At 34.3% G+C, this 24007-nt stretch overlaps 1 protein-coding gene across 6 annotated transcripts in view; it reads left to right on the top strand.

Annotated features, from left to right (window-relative positions):
* The window catches only part of PPIG (peptidylprolyl isomerase G (cyclophilin G)), a 45720-nt gene that overhangs the window by 15939 nt on the left and 5774 nt on the right, over positions 1-24007 (top strand). For 3 of the 6 annotated variants that reach the window (XM_010849396.1, XM_010849398.1, XM_010849397.1), the window contains exons 2-14: positions 913-962; positions 2178-2215; positions 2523-2600; positions 2698-2772; positions 3333-3440; positions 4473-4517; positions 5203-5290; positions 10872-10901; positions 10995-11134; positions 19711-19924; positions 20656-20823; positions 22213-22300; positions 23780-23916. In XM_010849396.1, the coding sequence (XP_010847698.1) occupies positions 2540-2600; positions 2698-2772; positions 3333-3440; positions 4473-4517; positions 5203-5290; positions 10872-10901; positions 10995-11134; positions 19711-19924; positions 20656-20823; positions 22213-22300; positions 23780-23916 (1154 nt within the window). In that variant the 5' untranslated portion in view covers positions 913-962; positions 2178-2215; positions 2523-2539. The remainder of the gene's footprint in view (positions 1-912; positions 963-2177; positions 2216-2522; positions 2601-2697; positions 2773-3332; positions 3441-4472; positions 4518-5202; positions 5291-10871; positions 10902-10994; positions 11135-19710; positions 19925-20655; positions 20824-22212; positions 22301-23779; positions 23917-24007) is intronic. The other 3 variants (XM_010849399.1, XM_010849401.1, XM_010849400.1) reach the window with 1 other exon arrangement.

Here is a 24007-nt window from a genome sequence, read left to right on the forward strand (position 1 = left end):
TTTTATTTTTAAAATAATATTTCTTTCTTTATTTTTGGCTGTGCTGGGTCTTCCCTGCCGCTCGGGCTTTTCTCTGGTTGTGGCAGATGTGGGGCTGCTCTTAGTTGTGGTGCGTGGGCTTCTTGCAGGGGCTCCTCTTACTGTGGAGCACTGGCTCCAGGGCATGTGAGCTCAGCAGTTGCAGCTCCCTGGAGAGCACAGGCTCAGTAGTCGTGGTGCATGGGCTTAGTGCTCTGCAGCATGTAGGATCTTTCTGGATTAGGGATCGAACCCGTGTCTCCTGCTTGGAGGAGACACCAGGAACCCCAAGAATTTTGTTTTAGATAAAGTTTTAACAAAGTTTTACTTTGTTTTAACAAAAGTAAATTTAGTGTAACATAACATACCAGAAACTACACAAATTCTAAGTGAAGTTTAATGTTTTCCCAAAGTAAACTTACCCATGTAAGCAGCACTTAAACAACAGCAAAAAAAAAAAAAAAACCAGAGCAAACAGCTATCCTAGTAGCTTCCACTTATATTCCTAGCTCCATAAATTAGCGATAGCATTTATTGTGATTGCAAAGTCTCAGAATTATAGGATTGTTTACAGTATGCCTTAGAATTGAGAAACTTGGAAAATCATCAAAGATTTTATCTAAAAGATTAAGGGTATTAGGAACTACTTTATAAGCTTTCATAATATTTACCTGTTTTTCAAATAAGGAGTTTTTAAAAACACGGTAAACAGGAAATCAACTGTAATTGTAAACAATTTGGTATGTTTTAGGCAGTGCTATTTATACTATACTCTTTTTCTGAGAATGGAAATCTTTGGGATATTGTGGCTAAACAGCTAACTTTAGAAGTTGTTTATGGAGGAAAATAATTAAATCTCTAAATTTCCTCTTTTTCTTCTGCCTCCAAATGTAGAGAATTTAAGAAGGCCTGCACAAGTTATTTAGAAGATAAAAGATAATCAGGTACTAAGTATCAATAATAATTTAATATTTTTCTTTAAGATAAGATAGTTTCCTCAAATTTATGGATCCAGTTTATTCTCAACTTCAGATGTGCATACATTGAAATTTTATACAAATAAAAATGCAACAAACTTAGCCAGCTATTAAAATTAGTAAGTTTTGTTTTATTGTTTTCAGGAAGTCTGTGTCTGTAATCTTCCTGGAGGATTGAAAGGCCTCTTTTTGTTTCATATGAAACAAATTTTAGTTTGTTTAGTTAGTATATAGTATCTTTTGGAAATAAAAAATGGAGGAGGTTGCAGAAAAAGTAGTTTGTAACCCCCCTTTTCCATACAATAATGAATAAATACATAGGATTTGTATTTTTCAAATTGTTGGTGATTTGGGCAGTCTTCCATGCTTTTATTGTTGACTGTTCTTACCTGTGGTTGTGGTGTGTGTAAAATTGATAAGGAATGGTGGTAGATAATATGTACCTATATGTTTAATAAAATTTTGTAAAACTAAATAAATACACACAAATGAGTACGGCTAGAACTGGGGAAATGTGGATTGTGTCAGCATTGTTTATGCTTTTTACCCTACAGCTGTGCTATTATATTTTGTAAAATGTTACCGTGGGAGAAACATGTATCTCTGTGTATTATTTCCTATAACTCTGTGAATCTATAAAAATTTCACTAGATTTAAAATATCATTCATTGCTTACTGAGCTTACTGAGCTACTAGCTTAAGATATAATTTTCGCAAAAGCATAAACATTTCAGTTAGTCTCTGTTTTGAACAGATAAACAGATTTTTGTAGTTCATTGTTTTGAAAAATGTTTATACTAAGTACCTTTGTTTCCTCTGCTTTTCACTTTACCCTGTCATTCTCCACCAGGTATTAAATTTGGAGGAAGTCCTTAAGTGCTTATGAGAACAATGTCTTAACTAGTAGCTGTCTGCTCTGTAGATAAAACTTCCATAGAGTATCTCACTTATTGATGTTTTTGTCTACATTAGATAGATCAGTATAGGCTGTTGTTCATGATCAAAAAATAACTACATATGTAAAATGTAATGTATTTTTACTCGTAATGTAATCTACCCTATATATAACTATTGTTAAAGTAGTCCACTTTCTTTTTTCCTTGAGGAATTATTTTTAGGAATTTGAATGTTTTTCTTTTTAAAACTTCACTATTTTAATCAAAATTTATTTTTGTTTTCTAGGAGCAAAAAGATTGTCCTTGATTTTTCCCTATTTAAAGGTAACCTGTCTCTAGTTCACTAATCATGCAGACTTAATACAATTCTCTGTTTGAGGTGGCAGTCTATATTTGGTTTTTAAAATACTGTATTATATAATGGCTAAACCTTTTATGTCTTTTCTACAAGATGCAGTCTAATCTTTCAAAGAAAATAATCATGTAATTTATGTCATAGAAGTAAATATTAAAATAAATTCAGACTACATTTCTTGTTTATGCTCCACAGAGTTTTGTTTTGTTTTCTCTTCGGAAATTTATGAAAAATCTTTGCTGTTTTAATGTGTTTGCCTGAAACTATTTTACTCAGATTGAAGTATTGACGCCATGGGAATAAAGGTTCAGCGTCCTAGATGTTTTTTTGACATCGCCATTAATAATCAACCTGGTAAGGAAATTAATGTCTCTAACATTTATATATGAATATTTAATATTTTAAATTATCTTTACATGAAGAAATATAAACCAGCTACCTTCTTTTTCAGCTGGAAGAGTTGTCTTTGAATTATTTTCTGATGTGTGCCCCAAAACATGCGAGAACTTTCGGTGTCTTTGTACAGGTTTGTTGACATTTTCACTTACCCTAATAGTTTCAATTTAACACATTTTAGGTTTTTTCATGCATTGTATTTTTCTTTCTCAGCATGCTCATTTGCAACATTGACTAGACATGAAAGTAATTCTTAGACATATTAATTGTAATAGGATTTATCAGAGATTGATTTTTCCACTCACTAGAAAAGCATGGGTGCTTTTTGAATTAATTTTTAAAAGAATTCCTGAGAGGAGTGAAAATTCTGTAGTTTAAAGAAGTCTTTATAGATCAAGAGAAATAATTTTTTATTTATTCATTTTATTTAAATTTTTCTTTCAGTTTTATTGAGATGTGATTGACATATCACTGTATGAGTTCAGGTGTGCAGCTTAATGATTTGATTTACATACATCATAAAGTGGTTATCCCAATAAATTTAGTTAACATTCATCATCTCATATAGATACAAAATTAAAGAAGTATGGAAAAAATTTTTTTCCTGTGATTTCATCGTTAATATTGCTTTAATACTATTTCCTTAATTTCTTTTCTACTTAATAGCCTACTAATTTTTCTTCTCTTTAGGTGAAAAGGGGACAGGGAAATCAACTCAGAAGCCATTACATTATAAAAGTTGTCTCTTTCATCGAGTTGTCAAAGATTTTATGGTTCAAGGTGGTGACTTCAGTGAAGGTAAGACTTTAATTCTTACCAAACAAAATCAAATATTCTTTGTTTATAAATTTATATTCTCTTATTCTTATGTACATGGATCTGAAAGTTAGACAAATCTCTGGAAGTACTGGTCCAATTTTCTTCTCAGCCCACTTAATCTTTTGGTCAAACAAAAAGAACTGGAAATTCCTTGGTGGTCCAGTAGCTGGGGTATGGAGCTTTCACTGCTGAGGGCCCAGGTTCAGTTCCTGGTTGGGGAACTGAGATTCTGCAAGCTGCCTGACATGGCCAAAAATAAAAATTAGAACAACTCATAGAAATAGACATAAAGGAGGAAAAACGTAGGAAAAAAATTCATCTTTGATGCATGAATTAATTTCAGAAGTTTGCTTTTGGATAAAAAACCATTGGCTTCCCTGGTGGCTCAGTGGTAAAGAATCACCTGCCAAAGAGAGGGATGCAGGTTCGATTCCTAGGTCAGGAAGATCCCCTAGCGATGGAAGTGGCACCCCACTCCAGTATTCTTGCCTGGAGAATCCCATGGCCAGAGGAGCCTGGCAGACTACAGTCTATGGGATCACACAAGAGTCAGACATGACTTAGCAACTAAACAACAACAACAAAAAACCCACTATATATCTCTTAGTAGCCTGTCTGTGTTCATGTTTGATTTTGTCACATCCAGTTATCTTTTACTACAGTATAGTTTTTGCTTCCTTTCTTTTTGTAAAAATACTGAAACTGTTTTTAAAAACACTTTGAAAGCTACTAGTAATTTCTGTTAAAGGACCTACACAATCATTAGAATCTGAACAGTCTTTTTTCTACAGATATTAATAGGCTTTGTCACACTCATATTGTTGGATCAGAGAGGAGAAAAAGTAATTTGGGATCTTGTCAGTATTATCTTTTATGATTTGCTGTGAACCTTTGAGTATTGCTGGTGTAAAGTCATTCAGGTACCTACTTTGTAAGAAGCATTTTGTTTAGGAATGCTTCAAGGAAACTACTGACCTAACAGTTCTAAGAGTTCATGCTTTTCATTCTTAGGAAATGGACGAGGAGGGGAATCCATTTATGGAGGATTTTTTGAAGGTACAAATACTTATGTTTAAATTAAACATTTAGTGTTTACTTTTAAATTAAAAGCTTGATCTTAATCTTTATTAAAAGAGAGATTCAGCTGTATTTCTTAGTGATAATACCAACTTTTTTGTGTGTCCATTTTTCTCTGAAGGTTTTTTAAAAATCTTTGATATTCTAAATTTGGCTGTAAAGTTTTCCCCAAATTTAAGTTTTCTCTGAAATTTCTATTAATGTGAAGATCATTTGAAAGACTAAAAATGTGGTTGTAGAATTAATTTCATATTACCCATCTTTAACTTTTGGGAGTCAGTGAAATTTCACGTTCTACCTGCTTTTTTCTTGTTATAATACAAGATTGGAAGACAATCTGCGTTCTTTGCAATAAGCTGTTTTCTTTATCAATAGCAGAAATTAAGTTAATGAGTGCCTCTGTGTGCTAAAAATAATATTGAAGAGAGATTGGTATAGTATTTGGACTTTATAGTAAATGATTGAAAATTTAAAATTTTTTATATGAAAAGATAAGGGAGGGAATTCATTAATTTTAGATTTCTCTTACCCTGACTTTTTAATCTAAATTTTGTTTGGTGCTAAAGATCATATGATAGGAACCCAAGATATATAGAGGAGTGAAAATGAATTTTGAAGGGGAAATTATGCCTATAATGTAACTGAAAACTTTGCTTCTTTATAGATGAGAGTTTTGCTGTTAAACACAATAAAGAATTTCTCTTGTCAATGGCCAACAGAGGGAAGGATACAAATGGCTCACAGTTCTTCATGTAAGAATTTATGATCTGATTTAAAATATCCCTTTTTTGGTATGTCATTTTTCTGGACTCCCGCTACTGATCACTAATAAGAAAGGGACTTATAAGGTATAAGGGGGAGAATTTTTAAAGGTGGAAGAACAAAGAATTTAGCAGTACAGCTGACCTCCCCTTTTGCTGAAAGGGGAGGTCAGCTGTACTGCTAAAGTTTTCAAATGATGAAAACTTTTGTCAAGAGGACACAGGAGCCAGCTTGAAGGGGTAGAGTTTCCACTGGCCAAATGAGGACAAGTTGAGCATTGATCATTTTGAAAATAAGTAGTGATGATATCATATTATCAAATAAAATAGAAATCCAGGCGTCCATTCGGAAATAATAAATGAATAAGGAGGGAGAAAGAAAAACTTCCTTAGTAGAATGCAACTAACACATGTAAAAGAAATTGTAGCATTAGAGATGTCCCTATTTTCCAATCATCTCAGTAGTAATTGATCCAGGAAAAAATTATCTATGGAGGATAAATTAAGGAACAGAATATTTGCAGTGAGTATCTCTTTATAAATTACTTACTTAAAGGAGAGTAAAATACGGGTTGTTCCTCATTTTTCAAAGATTCTGTATTTGTGAATTTGCCAACTCACTAAGTTTATTTGTAATCCAAAGTCAATACTACTAATGTTTTCCAATTCTGACCATTAAAAAATTGTTACCAGGGCTCATGTCAGCAGTTCACGTTTTTTATCATATTCCATGGGTAAAAATTTGCTCTGCTCTTCAGTAACATAAACTCTTTTGGGCTCAGAAGAAGTTAATCTGTCAGCACCATATGGATTATTTCTGTGTTTTCTATTTCATATTTGTAACTCCCTTCTTCAACCATGAGAAATCTCTCTTCCATTATGTTAAAAAAATTCTACTCATTTGTTGAATCCTAGGTTTAAAAATTGCCACCCTGTAACACTGGGAAAAGTAACGTACTAACTAGAGTTCACTGTTTTTAGCAATTTTTGTTTTTAAAGTGAGGCTACGTAGTTATCGCATTTAAAAGTGACTTTTGTTAGTACTTTCTAGTATAAAGTTTGTATGGTTTTATGACTCAAAATATGTTATATTCATTTGTTTCTGATTATATTTCATTTGTTTTTCCTGCCAGATTGATTTGTTTTTTGTCCTTTTTTTTAAGCTTTTTTTTTTTTTTAGATTCAAAAGTATTTTATTCAATAAAAAATCACTAACCCCAAGTTTTAGCACCAATAAAACCAAAAATAGAAGTGTTATATGATCCAACAATTATATCCTGGGTTTGTATACCAAGGAAATGAAAATACTAATTCAAAAAAACATGCATTCCAGTGCTCATAGCAGCATTATTTACAGTTGTCAAGATATAGAAGTCAACTGTGTTCATCAACAGAGGAATGGATAAAAATGTTAGAAATATAACAGAATATTACTCAGTCATAAAAAATGTAATTATGTTATTTGCAACAGCATGGATAGACCTGAAACGTATTTTGCATAGTGAAGTATGTCAGCCAGAGAAAGACCACACTGTACATTATCACTTATAGGTGGAATCTAAAAAATAAAACAAATATATGAATATAACAAAACAGACTCACTAATACAAAGAACAAAGTAGTGGTTACCAATGGGAATAGATAAGGGTAGAGGTGTACAGGATAGGGAATACAGGATTGAGAAATACAAACTCAGTTCAGTTCAGTTCAGTCACTCGGTTGTGTCTGACTCTTTGCGACCCCATGAATCGCAGCATGCCAGGCCTCTCTGTCCATCACCAACTCCCAGAGGTTACTCAAACTCATGTGCATCGAGTTGGTGATGCCATCCAGCCATCTTATCCTCTGTCGGCCCCTTCTCCTGCCCCCAATCCCTCCCAGCATCAGTCTTTTCCAATGAGTCAACTCTTAGCATGTGGCCGAAGCACTGGAGTTTCAGCTTTAGCATCATTCCTTCCAATGAACACCCAGGACTGATCTCCTTTAGGATGGACTGGCTGGATCTCCTTGCAGTCCAAGGGACTCTCAAGAGTCTTCTCCAACACCATAGTTCAAAAGCATCAATTCTTCGGCGATCAGCTTTTTCACAGTCCAACTCTCACATCCATACATGACCACAGGAAAAACCAAAGAAAGACAATGCCAAAGAATGCTCCAACTACCGCACAATTGCACTCATCTCACACGCTAGTAAAGTAATGCTCAAAATTCTCATTTGTTGAATCCTAGGTTTAAAAATTGCCACCCTGTAACACTGGGAAAAGTAACATACTAACTAGAGTTCACTGTTTTTAGCAATTTTTGTTTTTAAAGTGAGGATATGTAGTTACCGCATTTAAAAGTGACTTTTGTTAGTACTTTCTAGTATAAAGTTTGTATGGTTTTGTGACTCAAAATATGTTATATTCATTTGTTTCTGATTATATTTCATTTGTTTTTCCTGCCAGATTGATTTGTTTTTTGTCCTTTTTTTTAAGCTTTTAAAACATTAATATGATTCTAAGAATCAAAGCAGAGAGAATACCATGGAATTATCACTCCCACATAACTCTTCATTCCATTTCCATTCCCTCATTTTTTCACCCCTTTTTACACCACCTGTCCATATTAGTAACCAACCTCATTAGTTTCTGGCTTATTTTTCTATATTTCTTTTTACAAACATAAGAACAGATACACACTTTTTTCTTATTTTCCATTTTTTCTTATACAATAGATAGCATACTGTACATAATGTTTTTCTCTCTTCACTTAATGATATATCCTAGAAATCATTTCATATCAGTTCATAGAAATCTTTTTCCTTTTTTCATAAATGCATAATACTCTATTGTGTGTTTATATACTATAATTTATTCAGCCAATTACCTATGTATGGATGTTCTTGATTGTTTAAACAGAAAGAACGTATATCACATTTGTTGTTTAGAATACACAGATAAAAAGAAGAAAAACAATCCTCTCCCCAAGTGCATCTTTTCATGGAATAAAAATATAGAGTTGCATATACTCTGTAATCAACATTTGGATGTAATATAAACTTCTTTGTATGTTACTAAATATGAATTAGTAACATTTTAATACTACATGTTAATCCATTGTTTGAATGTACTATGGTTTTATTTATTTCATCTCAGTTTTGAACATTTAGTTGCTTCTTGTTTTCAAACTGCTCCAGTGAACACTGTTGTACCTATTGTTTGATGCATTTTTAAATTCTTCTATGTAAGTGACTGGAAGTTTACTTAGTCAAATGTTTATACATGTTTAAGGGTTTACATATATATTGTTGCATTGACTTCCAAAAGGAAGTGCTAATTTTACCAGATCCTCAGCAACACTGTTATCATTTATTTTCACTTTTTAAGATAAAATTCTCCCTATGCTAACCAAAACCCCTGTGTTAAATTCACATGTATATTCTCAGAATTTTCCTCCTGTTGGTTTCTCCTGACCTCTTTCCAATTCTGGTTAACTCATCTTTACTTCTTTGTTCTTTGTTCTGGTTTTTTTTTTTTTTTTACAGAAACAACTTCAGTTTTTTAATCTTTAAAAAAAAATATCGTGGTAACATATAAAATTTGCTGCTTTAACCATTTGTAACTAAGTCAATGATATTATTTATATTCACAGAATTGTGCAGCTACCACCACTATTTCCAAAACTATTTCATCATTCCATAGAGTAGCCATTTCCCCTTCCACTCAGCCACTTGGTAACCTTTATTCTACTTTCTGTCTCTGAGCATTTGCCTATTCTATATATAGAAGTGGAATCATACAATATTTGTCCTTTTGTGTCTAATGTATTTCACTTAGCATGTTTTGAAGGTTCATCCATGTTTTATAGCATGTATCAGAACTTCCTTCTTTTTTGTGGTTGAGTATCTTTCCAATGTATATACATACCACATTTTGTTTATCCATATTTATTCGTTAGTGGATATTTGGGTTGTTTCCACTTTTTGTCTGTTGTGAATAGTGTTGCAGTGAACATTGGCACATATGTGTATTTGTTTGAGTCCCTGTTTTCAGTTCTTTTGGATATATACCTAGGAGTAGAATTGCTGGATTATATGGTAATTGTATGGTTAGCTCCTTAAGGAACCATCAAACTTTTCCAGAATGGCTACATCATTTTACATTCCTACAAGCATTATACAAATTATGCTAGTTTTTAGCATTATTTGTTCTAGTTTTGACATTCTCATCACTTTTTCACCAATCTGAGAATGACTGTGAAGCACTGCAAGTGTTGATTTAGGGATTATAAATACATTATAGTGAGCAAGCCCATGGGCAAATATGAAATCTGTGAAGTGAGGATTTACTATATCTTGATGCAAATTGTATATACTGAATGTAACACAAATACATATATAGTGTACACCTAGGTTTTTACATTTCTAGGTGCTTTTATCAAGTTGAGGTGATTACAGCTGTTACAGTGAGAAAACAATAACAGGTTATCACTTTTTAAGGTGAGCTTATTTTAAAGTTCTAACATGTACATGAAATACATGTATACGTTAGAATTTTTTTAGTAGTATTGTTTGTGTTTTAACCAAAGGTTAGCTTAAATTGTGTTCCTTCTTTCAAATTTCTAATGCTTTTTTAAAGATTTTTTTAGATAATGAATCTTATACAGTACCCATCTTTAGTCCGTTGTATCAGTATGTTTTCATAGCTACTCAGATAGCAGCTTTCTTAACTACAAAGTTTTAAGGTTGATGAGAAGAAAAAAAGGATTTTTTTAAATGACTTTTTGCTTATTTTAGATTTTGTCTAAATTTTAATGTAGATCTCTTTCTTCAACATGAGATTTACTTTATGTTAGGGATAACAAACTCTAAGACCTATAGGTCTTAGGCAGGTAACATAAGGGAATAAAGACTGCTGGGATGAGAAACTTAATTATTAATCTTTCTATTAGAGAAGACAGGGATACTCAGCTTGACCAATTATTGCCACATGCCAAGTGCCACATCTTCCAGGTTTTAAAAAAGGTCTAGAATATGGACTTTTATATAGAAGTATCTAAATTTGTAAATCTTGGCAGCTAGTTTAAAAATTTATAATATACAGGATGGACCACTTCTGTTCAGGCCCCATGGAACACATGTGAGTGCGTTAGAATGTGACCTGGGCTCTAACTGTTTAAAATGCTAAGGCTGAAAAGCACTGTTGTTAAACTGGTGCGATGTTTTGGTAAGTTACGGTATACCCAGATAGTAGAACGTTGTACAATTATGGATATTCAGTAAGAACCCAGTTACATGCAAGAAACATGGATGGATAGACGTAACAACAAAACATCAACTTTAATTTCATGTATGTTTTCAATAATGTGTAGGTGTTTCAGAACAAAATTTTGAAAATGCATTATGTCAAAGTATCTTGCATTCGATTCTATTTAAGGTTAAGGTAAATAAGATTCTATTATGTTAACGTATGTATGAATTCTTGTTTTCTACATTGTTTCCAATGCAGTTATTTTCTTTTCCTTTTTAGAGATGCTAACTTTGTTTTTCTCTGACTTTGTTTTTATTCTTCTATTTGATGACTTCCAAAAGAACAACAAAACCAACTCCTCATTTAGATGGGTAAAGATTATTTTCATGTATTTTACAACCTATTTTAAATTAATATATTAAAATAAGAAACTTTTATTTAATCATCTTTACTTGACTCTTTAGGCATCATGTGGTTTTTGGGCAAGTGATTTCTGGTCAAGAAGTTGTGAGAGAAATAGAAAACCAGAAAACAGATGCAGCTAGCAAACCATTTGCTGAGGTACGGATACTCAGTTGTGGAGAGCTAGTTCCAAAAGCTAAAGGTAAATACAAGTATATATTTCTGCTAACTTTTATGTGCACAAAACAGTCTTAATTAGTTGGCATGAACTTTATACTAGAGTGAACATAAGTATGACATTTTTGTGTATTTTTAATGTATTTTTGTGTTTTTTAAATCTGTTTTACCTTACTCCATATTTTGCTCGTTTACTGTGAAACTGATTAACTTTCCTTGTCATTAATTTATAGTAATTCATCCTTCTGCTTCCATATTGTTTTTTAGATTTTTTGAAAAGTGTAGTTGTCTAAATAGTATGGTAAGTACTCTTCTAGGAAAAGAGTGTGGGGAGGATGACAATTGACAAGATTAACATAGGCTAACAAACTTTATGGGAATAAATTATTTCCCCTTCATGCACTGCTTAGATTCATAACCATCTGGCACGTTTGAGACACTTGTTTTACTTAAACAAGAACACGTCAAGTTAACACAACTGGTAGTTTGCTATGATACTATCTGAAATCGTAAGAATTTGGTTTTAAGTATTTAAAGTCTTTATATTAAATATGTAATTTCTATTGTTTATTACACATATTGGGAGAAGGCAATGGCAACCCACTCCAGTACTCTTGCCTGGCAAATCCCATGAACAGAGGAGCCTGGTGGGCTGCAGTCCATGGGTTGCTAGGAGTCGGACACGACTAAAGCAACTTAGCAGCAGCAGCAGCAGCAGCAGCAGGGAAATAACTGGCCAGAGTGGGAACTTGAAAGAGACCATTGGTTTGTTTTGATTTTATGATTTTCTTAAAGAATAGCTAAGTTCATCACGCAAGTGAGGCTCTGCCTCAATGGTTCTACTTCACCTGCCTAAACACTCCCCCGTCGCACACGACTTGGTCCTACCGCCCGCGTGGGCTTGCCACCTCCCTTTCTCTCCCTACCTCCCTTTTTGTGACCACCTCTACACCCCGGCGGAGAAGGCAATGGCACCCACTCCAGTACTGTTGCCTGGAAATCCCATGGACAGCAGAGCCTGGTAGGCTGCAGTCCATGGGGTCGGACACGACTGAGCGACTTCACTTTCACTTTTCACTTTCACACATTGGAGAAGGAAATGGCAACCCACTCCAGTATTCTTGCCTGGAGAATCCCAGGGATGGGGAAGCCTGATGGGCTGCGTCTGTGGGGTCGCACAGAGTCGGACACGACTGAAGTGACTTAGCAGCATTACACATATTGAGTCTGACAATCTCAAAGTAATGAGGTGAGTTTACCTTCAAATCTGTATGGAAAGCAATAAAATACTGAATTGACCTATTCTTAGTTGTCTAAGAAATAATAAATAATATCAGTACTTAGTGTTTCATGTTTAACAAATGTGGGAATCATCTATAACCTTTCTTCTCTCATCTTCATGAGAACTATATAATACTATTTCTCTCATTTTACAGATACAGTCAAGGAAATTGTTCTTTACCACATCAGGGAACTGGACCCAAGTTTGCTGGCTCCAGATCTAAAGCTTTGTTTGTTAGGTGTTGCTAACTCATTAAAGTCTTTAATATTCTTTTCAGAATTGCCCTAAGTAGAACATTCTGTTCTCAAGTTTTAAGTATACTGATGTGCTCTGTAATATGTACATTTCATTTTGCTTTAATATAAAAAGACCCACAATGTTTCTGGAGGAGAATCCACAGACACACACAGACAGGGTTTGTGAGATCTTAGTTCCCCAACCAGGGATCAAATCTAGGCCCATGGCAGTGAAAGTATCAAGTCCTAACCACTGGACTGCCAGAGAAATCCCTGGAGAAGACTTATTTTTAATAAAAACTAAAAAGCAATCTATATTAAACTTTGAAAATTTTAGACCCTGAATCTTGCCATTTTATTCTTCAAAGTGTTGTTGGTACAATTAGAATATTTTGGTTTAAGACATTTCTTCCCATATCATGTAGAAAAGTCTTCATATTTTATTTATTTTTTTTTAATTTTTTTTATATGACATGTTAAATTTTGGATACTTTTTTATTTTGAGTGTTTTGTACAATTTATTGGTTCCAATTATCATTTTATTTGTGAGAACACTTACACTGAAGTTACTATTTTTTTCATTATTGTTGAACAATTTTTATCATTTGTCTTAAAACTTTCATTTATTTCTTAAATTTCCTAAAGTATAAATAGTTTTTATGCTCATCTAGTAAATTGCAACAATCTTGCAACAGCTAATTTGAAGGAAATGCCAATAGGTAAAATTGGTGCAATTTGAACATCAAGATAATTAAGTACTGAATTACAAATCACAATATAAAAAAAGTATTCATGAAGAAACCTATGTGTCCATCAACGGAGTAGACAAAGAAGATATGACATATATATAATGAAATTTATATTTAATATAGTATATAATATAATGGTATTTATATATACATATAATGGAATATTGCTCAGCCATCAAAAAGAATTAAACAATACCATTTGCAGCAACATAGATGGACCTAGAGATTGTCATACTGAGTGAAGTAAATTGTACAGAACAAGAAATATCATATGACATCCCTTAAATGATACAGTTGAACTTATTTACAAAACAGAAGCAGTCTCACAGAGAACAAACTTACAGTTGCTGGAGGAAGGATGGAGAGAAGGGGTACTTAGGGTTCATATTTTATTTTGTACTCAGCAATTGTTCTTTGGCTTTTTTCTTGTGTTTTATAATTTTTAAGGATTTTGTGTTAGGATCTATTCTCTGCTTATAACAGTTAAGAATGCTGTGTGGTTACATATTTAGAAAGAGACTGAGGTAATTAAAAAGCTTACATCTTAAACCATAAAAGTTATCATAGACTCTCTAATACATCTGGTGTAAAAATTCTTCTTGGTATTAACTGGTTAGTGTTTGAATATTTGCTGAATGGATGAGAAGGTGAATGAATGTCATTGTTTATATGTTATTATGTTTTTATCATATATTTTCACCTGAAGTGATAAATACTAATTTTGCCTGTGCCATTGTGGCCAGGAAGTTGTGCTGAAAGTTGATGTAGTATTCTAGTGTGTGTTCCCCAGACTCATGCTAAGGAAGCATTTCTTGCCCTTATCAGTTTCATCAGTTGAGGAAAATTTGTCCCTTTGTTAGTGTCTTCGCAGGAGTTATTGAAAAGTTCAGGTTTGTTTCAAGCATACTGTCCATGCCTGCTCTATTCTGGATCACACTATGGAAGGAGGAGAAGAACACAGTTTGGCACCTATTACCCTACAGTCCTTCAGTTACCATTCAGAACATTGGTCAGAATGAATTTTGTCATGCATCTGTATGATCTTCTTTTTTTAGGTGTAGCTATGTCTTACATCCAGTTTATGTTTGATGGCCTTCTTACAGTCTTAAATTGGAAATAGTCAAAAAGCTTTGGGTAGCACAATGGTGTTCATTGTCATCGTATTCAAAACCTTGTTTGAGGGATACACACCCCAATTTTAAAAAATAAATATAGAATTTTTTTCTTTTCTTTTTCTAACTTCCTTAAAGAAAACAAAAAGACTTCTGAGGAAATCTGTCTGGGCCCACCTATATGTGGTCTTAGTGAGTCTGGGCAATCATCTTGTGCCTTTGTCCCTTTGCTGTTGTGAGATTGGAAATTCTACTTTTTCTGGCTATTTGAATGTGCCTGAGAAGGTTCAGAGTCAAGGGGAACATCCTTCTAACAGGTGCAGAGGGGAAACACTGGAGACTAACCAAAACTGCATCTGTATAGAGGCTATCAAGGGGCGGGCCGAGTGGAGGATAGAACACAGACCACTGCTTTGATAGGAACACTTCCTGGTTCTTTAGAAGTTACCATGAACTCAGATCATGCTGGTCTCTTCAGAGTTCACTGCAGTTGTTAAAGAGATATCTATACACCTTTACCTTGCAGTGTGAGATGGGACCAGTGATATATTACAGAGTACATAGAAACACAAGTGCTGAGTTATGGCAAATGGCAGTAAACAGTTAAATGAGCAGAAATCTTGCATATGTGTAATAGAAAACAGATTACCTGGCAATACAAAAAGAAGAGCACAATAGAGGAAGCAGCTGGTAAACCTTGTTCTTGTAAACCTTTCCACGGTGGAAAAGATCAGAGACTCATTTGTATGGTGACAGGATCCCATTTCAGTGTCCTTATTCTGGAATTAAGAGCCATGGTAATGGCACTTTTCATGGAAAATAGTGGGATATTAAACTAAGAAACTGTTTAGAGGGGAGACCCAGTAATTTTGAAATGAAAAGAGGGTTATTTTAGGTATAATTCCATTCTTTACTTCAAACCTTATTTTGATGATGGCCTGGAAATTTTCTTTAATATAAAGGTTTCATGTGAAATTAATTGGTATAAAATTTATAGCTCTCAAAAAACTAGTAAAGCAGCATTTTCTTACCTTACATTTTTATAAGTAAAATGTTCTGGAAACTTGTCTTTTCACCTTAACATCATACTAGTAAAGTCAGTATCTGGTAATATTATATACCACACCCTACCAAGAGTTTAAAAGTGTTGCTCTTTGTAATTCCTTTTTATCCATTAAATCCATTTATCCAGTAATGGATGAGTAATGATTCTTAACTTGCATTGTGTTTTGCTTTCAGTACTATTTCATTTTATTTTAAGGATAGTTATATGCTTATAAATGATGCTTTGAAATAGATTTTATTTAAGTGGTTAGACAGTAGGTTTTCGGTTTTTTTGGAGAATGTGGTGACAGCTGTTATCAGACTTGAGTTTTAAATTTTCTTTAATTTTAAAAGTTAATACGTTTTGTTCAAAATTTAGAAAGCATAAAACAGTAGTCATTGAAAAGCCTTTCCTCATCTCTGTCCATATCTCAGGCAGATTATATTGCCCTAAAAATAGTTATGAATCTCCTTCTGATCTTCTGTACTGTTGTGATATTTTGCTTCTCTCAAATGCTTACGTGAAAAGTGATGTGAAAACTAAATAATGGTTTCTTAAATGTTTTTAATACATTTAGAGGGCTTTCCTGGTGGCTCAGACAGTAAAGAATCTGCCTGCAGTGCAGGAGATCGGGGTTTGATCCCTGGATCGGGAAGATCCCCTAGAGAAGGGGATGGCAACCCACTCCGATATTCTTGCCTGGAGAACTCTATGGGCAGAGGAGACTGGCAGGCTATAGTCCATGGGGTCGCAAAGAGGCGGATGCGAGTGAGCAACTAACACTTGCATTCTCAATCATTTAATAGGGAGACTGGGCTTGCTTTTTAAGAAACCAACTGCATGCAGTGTATTTCTCTGGAAAGAATCACAATGTAAAATAAATATGAATTGGAGCTGGTGAATAAAGCTTTGTTAATCATGGGATAAAGCATGACTGTGTTTTGTCAAGTAATTTTAACAGCTGTATTCTGTGCTTCTTGTTTAGTCACTAAGTTGTGTTCAGCTCTTTGCGACCCCATGGACTTCAGCCTGCCAGGCTTCTCTGTCCATTGAGATTTCCCAGGCAAGAATACTGTAGTGGGTTGCCATTTCCTTCTCCTAGGGATCCTTCTGACCCAGAGATTGAACCCATGTCTCCTGCATTGGCAGGCAGGTTCCTTACCACTGAGTACCAGGGAAGCCCCTTCTCTGCTTATGTGAAATATTTGTATTTTGCCTGCATATTATATAGTCCAAGATATTTTTATTTAGAGTTTCTCATATTCATTATGAATTTATTTCCTTCCTTGGGTTTCTTTAACTTTTATTCTCCCTCCTAATCCCATACCTCAGGTTTTTAGTGTATGCAAGCAGGTTTTTCATTTCACATACCCACTCTGCCTCACCAGCAACAGTGGTCTTGGGATGAGAGTAACAGTTGGATTCATGAGACAAGACAGGCTTCACTCAGCATTAAGCTTATTTATCATTATGAAAGGATACAGGACAAGAAACAGCACAGCTTGAACAGCAGTGTCATAGTGGAGATCTCTGTGGTTCTAGGTAGAGCTTGCATATGTCCTGGGCATCTCATGCTTAATATTAATAGGTTCATGGTCCTGAGAAGCATGATTGGGTGAGAAAAGACTACCTTAGTTTAATGAAGCTTTTATCTCTGGTATCCCTTCAGCATTTATACCTAGTTGCCATTCTCCAGTGCAGCAGCATCTCATCATTACTAAATCTTGATGGTGAATCACAAACCGTTGGTCAAGTGTACAGTAACTTAGGTAGATTCTCGTTTATCTCTACAAATCAGTGCACTCCTATAAATTCTGAGTTAAGAGTTTTAAGAATCCCCAGCAAGATCCCCAGAGCCCTAGAACTTCCCTGGTGGTCCAGTGGTTAAGACTCCATCCTCCCAACGCAGGGAGGGTGGGTTTGATCCTGGTCAGGGAACTAAGATCCCACATGCCACACAAAATGGCAACAACAACAACAACAATAAATCAGTAGGTCTCAGCCCTGTTCAGCAGAGCCACTCAGCTGACCATTAGATTTGTGAGAAATAATAAATAGTTGTTGTTTTAAGCCACTAAATTCATTAAAAAAAGTTTCAAGAATCATTTGGTCCAGTGCCAAATCCTCAGGTGTTCCTGAGAGGGGAACACAGAAAGGTTGCAAAGCAACTGTGAACCCTTTCAGTTAAGGTCAGTAAACAGACAGCCAGTAGTCAGTCCCAAAGGTAGATTTTTTGTCCTCTTTGATTTTTTAAATTATGGAAAATATTAACATTTACTAGAGTGGTTGAAATAGTATAACAAATCACCATGTTCATTACCCAGCTTTACCAATTAATTTATGACCAATTTCATGTTTCCTATCCTTGGCCACTTTTCCATTTCCTGTTTGGAGCAAATTCTAAGCATAATGTTTTTATTGATAAGTTTTTCACTATTTATCTCTAAAAGATGACTCTTCTAAAAAAAGTAAGCATATGCAGGCATATACACATATATTCCTAAATGTAAAAAATCTTTACAGTGTTCACATTTCTAAGTTTATAAATGTTAACTTTTTTGATGTTTGGGTTTGAATCCAAATCAGGTTCAAGCATTTGGATTGGTCTTGTAATTTTTTGGTTTGTTTTTCATAGATTCTCCCACCGTTTCTTTTTATGTTTTCTTGAGATTTATTTGTTGAACAAGCTAGGTCATTTTACCTGTAGGGTTTCTTTCCTACTGTTGCACACGCTGAATTTTACTACTTGCATCATTGTATTATGTAATGTGTTTCTTCTGTGCTTCTATTTCATATAACTTTGTAGTTAGACCTAGAAAATTGATCAGATGCTGTTTTGTTTTGTTTTGGCTGTTTGAGTGTTCATTGCTGCGCAAGGACTTTCTCTCGTTGTGAGTGGGGCTACTCCGTTGTGGTGTGCAGGATTATCGTCGTGGTGGCTTCTCTTGTTGGGGAGCACAAGCTCGCGGCGCGTGGAGATCCGTAGTTGCAGCACGCATGCTCAGTAGTTGCGACTCATGGGCCCTGAAGTGCTGGCTTCATGGGCTTAGTTGCCACGTCGCATGTAGGATCTTCCCAGAGTAGGGATCAAACCCATGTCCCCTGCTTTGGCAGAAGTATTCTCAACCACTGGATCATCAGAGAAACCCCCCCTGCCCCTGTTTTAATTGGATAGTTGAATTCACTTCTTTAAATCCACCATGGTTTGAATTAGAATACTTCTAGGTGGCCCAGGCTCAATCCAGTCTATCATGTCTTTCCCCAATTCCTGATTAACTTCACTTATTTGTGTCAGTTTCCTCGTCCTTAAATCATTTGAGTTTGGTGACCCCTTTTAAAAATTAAAACTTTGTTTAACCCAAAATAAAATTTCAATTTGAAATTTAACTTTTTGGGGGGCTTCCCTGGGTCTTCATTGGGCTTTCTGTATATAATACAGCATGTGGGGGCTTCTCTTGTTGGTGAGCACAGGCTCTAATCATTAGAGGGATGCTCAGGCATTGAATAAGCCCATTCCAATGGAATCATGTTTCTTACCTTTCCACATTCATGCAAAGTATTTTTTCTGTTACTTCTTCTCTCCTACAGTTCTGCTTCCAATATTGATAATAAGAGAAAAAGTTGAAAACTATACAAATATTTGAATCTGAGATTCTTGAGTGTTACTTCTGTGCTTAAAATGTTATTCAGCTAATTCTGAAATTGACTTAGTTTAGTGTTTTTACCTGTTAACTTTTCCAAAATTCTTTATAGATATAACTCAGACCCATGAATCTGGTGGGATGCGCATGTGATGCCCGACTCTGTGTGACCCCATGGACTGTAGCCCACCAGGCTGCTCTGTCCATGGGATTTTCCTGGCAAGAATACTGGAGTGGGTTGCCATTTCCTTCTCTAGGGGATCTTCCTGACCCAGGGATCGAACCCATGTCTCTGACGTCTCCTACATTGACAGGTGGATTCTTTATCACTGAGCCATCTGGGAATCCCATGAATCTGAAGGTCTGGATTCTAATCTTGAGTCTTAACTCCTTTCCTGTTCTGCTCAGTTCAAATAGCTGGATGAACTAAGTGTTAAATACTGGACTTGGAGAATCTGCCAAAAAAAAAATCTAAATTTCCTCTGACAAAGTTTGTCTAAAAAGTGTTGATCGAACCATTTTGCTTTTTATTAAAGCTAAGAAAGAAGAAAAGAAAAGGCATAAGTCATCTTCTTCCTCCTCCTCATCATCCAGTGACTCAGACAGCTCAAGCGATTCTCAGTCCTCTTCTGATTCTTCTGATTCTGAAAGTGCTTCTGAAGAGAAGTCAAAAAAAAGAAAGAAGAAACATAGGAAAAATTCTCGTAAACACAAGAAAGAGAAGAAGAAGCGAAAGAAAAGCAAGAAAAGGTCTTAATTTACTTTTATAGTACTGTCTTTGTATTCTAATTACCTTCTGTTTATATATAAACCTATTGGGATATTGAATCAATTATATGGTACATGAAAATAGAAATACTTCATCGGATGACATATAAGACCATTCTGATATTCTATAGTCTATAGATTAAATTTGGGTACATTTCAATTTTCAACAAAATCATTCAGTTCATTTTGTAGGAACTCAATGACTTTTTTGATTAGATACATTTGTATTTTATGGAGGGAATTTAAAATTAGTAAGAACTGTAGGAAACCAATGAGTGTTTTCCTTTTCTTTTCTCCTGTGATAGCATAAAGCAGATTATGTCAGCATATTTACTTTCTTTTCTGTTGTGTCTGAAAAAAATCTGTCTTTGTACTAAAGCTCATCTTCATAAACCCGTTGCCTCTAAAGCAGTTTCTTTACCTGTATTTTAAAGTATTTTAAATTTATCAGTGCAGTGCATATGGAATATTTGGGTTCCATTTTAAAGGAAAGTATTTTTTGAGAATGTGATAATAGATACATTTGGTTTGGGTTTTAGGTTGGTTTGTCAGAGGAACGAGTATTTTCCCCATGTAACTGCATCTTTGGTCAGCAGTAGGGGACCAGATGATAGATAGATGGAATATTTACAAAGGAAAGAAAGACCAACAATTGGGAAATTGAGGTGGGTACATAATAACCAAATGGAACTTGTTTGTGTATTTCTTTTAAGTGCATCTAGTGAAAGTGAGGCTGAAAATCTTGAAGCACAACCCCAGTCTACTGTCCGTCCAGAAGAAATCCCTCCAATACCTGAAAACAGATTCCTAATGAGAAAAAGTCCTCCTAAAGCTGATGAAAAGGAAAGGAAGAACAGGGAGAGAGAGAGAGAGAGAGAATGGTATGTCAATATGTTTATTTTACAAAGACCCTTCATTCTCTACCACAGACCCTTTCTTTAAAAAAAAAAAAAAGCAACAGTTTTAAAAATTTTAGATAAGATTTAATTGGTGACCTTGTCCTAAGATTGAAATTTTTTAATTGGATAGTGTTAGCAAAGCTCCTGTTTGCCAGTCACACAGCTGAAAAGATAAAATTGACTTAATTTAGACAGATTTTTAAATATAAAAGTAAACTTTTAAAAAAACCACTACAAATAGACAAAAAAGATATGTTAAATGGCATTTCCAGACGAATTCCATGTAAAACAAATGTTTTACTCTGTTATTTATATACCTTAAATTTTTAAGCAAATAAGAACCTTTATGTTTCATTTTGTCTGGTGGGAGAAAATGCTGTTTTCCTTGCCTGATTTACAATATTGTGGTATTGAAAATTGATAGTATATTCAAGTACTTTGAAAATTTTTCTACATAATTCACATTATTAGAATTAGTAGTTCTGTTGGTTCTTTATGTATCATTTTAATAATTATGTCCAAAAATAGGAAAAAAAGATGGATATCTTTCTCTTATTTATGATCAGAAATAACATAAAAGTGATAAAAATCTGCTCATTCCCCCTGTATTTTCACAATACAGTAAAAATATAAAAATAAATCTTGGTTACTTGAATTGTGTTAATTTTGATGGATTAAATTGAGTTTACTCAACTGTTAGGAAAGGATGTTTATAAGGAAATAAATATTAAGGAGAAAATATTTGAACTACTTTAAAATGCATTTTCAAATATAGCATACATGAATGTTGTTAGTGCTAATATTCGTATTATTATTTGAAAATAAGTAGTTTCCCTTTTTTATATAAAGCATGATATTAAATATTTTTCTAATTCAGACCAAGTGTTCTCTGTTTAATTCACATCAGTTGCACTTATCCATAGTTTTATCACCAGTGAATAACTGCTGGTAGGATAATGAGGTACTTTAGAATCAGAGAGCTTTAAAATTGTTCTCTTAACAGCATACAGCCTACTCCACGTTTTTTCATGTTGCTTAGCACTATCAAGTTGACTTGATCTTCAAAAAGATTATGTAACAGTATGTCTCAACAGAACACAGTTGGCATTTGGGAACAGAATAGTTGTTCATCCTCATGCATTACAGGATTCTCGCATTCCTGACTTGTGGTCACTCAGTGCCAGTAGCACCCTCTCATCATTGAAAGTTGTTAAAATGCTCCCCTACTTTATCAAATACCTACTAAAACTGATAATATTTCTCGTTGAGAACCACTATTTTAAGTTTATTCATTTAGATTAATAGAGCTATGTTCTCCAGATTTATTTTTATTATATAATGTGTTTTAATTTTCCTTTTGCTTCCTTCTAGTAATCTACCTAACTCCCAGCCTCCTTCATACCAGAGACGACTTTTAGTTACTAGGTCTGGCAGGAAAATTAAAGGAAGAGGACCAAGGGTAGGTGCTTATTTTCCCAGAAATCCTGATAATATTGCATTTATCTTAAATCTTGGAGTGTTTAATTTTTTTTTTTCACATAAGTAGTTAAAATTTAGAGTAGATGTGGATATTGAATTGTATGTTCTCTTTTTATAGTACTTCTTTGTGTTGGTTCTTCTATGCTGAAAGTCTACGAGATGTTAATGGATTTTACATGTACATGGTATAAAATGAGATTGAGGTTTTTCTTGTGCCTCTTTGTTACTTCCTGACCACTGTGTGTCTACTCTTATTAAAAATCCTATTCTTAACATCTCATACCCTTTTTCTTCACTGGATTCTCCTCTTCAGAATTTAAATATCTTCTTGTGTTTGCAACCTTTTAACAAACGAGGCTATACTTAGTATATTATTTCTTCACTTCCTACTTGTTCCTTAGTCATTTCAGGTTGTCTTCTACCGTTCTCCTGAAAACAGCACTTGCTTTATGGTCAGTTCCATGTCACAAAATCCAGTGGATCCCTCAGTCTTTGTCTTTGTTAATCTCCCTCCTTGTAATACTCTTTCTCCTTTACTTCCATTGTCTTTTGTTCCTGTCTCTGGCTAGTCTATCTTAAATTTCCAATGCCAGTTCATACTCCTCTGCCTGATCTTTAAATATTGTAGTACCTTAGAGTGCTAACTCTTCTCACTCTGTATTTGCTTCTTGGGCAATCTCATCACTCTCGTAATTTCACTGGGTACCTATGCACTGAAAACTCAGTTTTTCATCTGCTTTTCTGGTACCAGAGCCTTCTTTGATGACCGTTTAGATGCCTAGTGGACACTTCAAACTCAGCATTTACAGTGTTGAGCATAAGCACTCTTCTTCTTCAGGCCTGACGCTCCTTTACGTTCCTGGTCTCAGTGATCAACACCTCCACTTGTGCAGTTACTTAAACCTGAAGCCCAAGAATCATTTTATTTCTCATCTTTCTTTTCTACCATTTATAACTTATCTGTTGCCAAATCCTATTAGTTCAACCTCTCAGATATGTTGAAATACATCTACTTCCCTCAGGTTCCACTCCTACCGTCTTTGTTCAATTCACCATTATATATTCTCTGAACTATAAATGGCTTCCTAACTGGTCTCATGGCAGTTCTTAAACTTTTTTGTCTTAGGACCTCTTTACACTCTTAAAAATGATGGAAGATTTAAAAGAGCTTTTGTTGATGTGGGTTATAGCTGTCAATATTTACTCTTTTAGAACTTAAACCCAAGAATTATTTAAAACAAGAATAGATAAGCACACGTTTCATTAGCAGTGGAAACAGATATCAAACCATGTCATGCCTCATTGATTTCCTACCTGAAAATTGGGAGAGTTTAGTTATTTTAGAGGGCATGGAAATATCAGACATTTTTTGAAACCTAAAAGTACATACACTTTAGCAACTGTTGTAATACTTTCATGTTTTAATATGTTAATTTTTTTCCCCTCTATTTTTTTAAAGCGTTATCGAACTCCTTCTAGATCCAGATCAAGGGATCGTTTCAGACGTAGTGAGACTCCTCCACATTGGAGGCAGGAGATGCAGAGAGCTCAAAGAATGAGAGTATCAAGTGGTGAAAGATGGATTAAAGGGGATAAGTAAGATTTAACTCTTATTACAAATGTGGTAATAAGTATTTTTTTAACTATTTTAAATTATTTTATTTAGAGTCATTTCAGTTGTTTCTGA

The sequence above is a fragment of the Bison bison genome, unplaced genomic scaffold, assembly GCF_000754665.1.
Source record: "Bison bison bison isolate TAMUID 2011002044 unplaced genomic scaffold, Bison_UMD1.0 scf7180017864282, whole genome shotgun sequence".
In the NCBI taxonomy this organism is placed as follows: domain Eukaryota; kingdom Metazoa; phylum Chordata; class Mammalia; order Artiodactyla; family Bovidae; genus Bison; species Bison bison.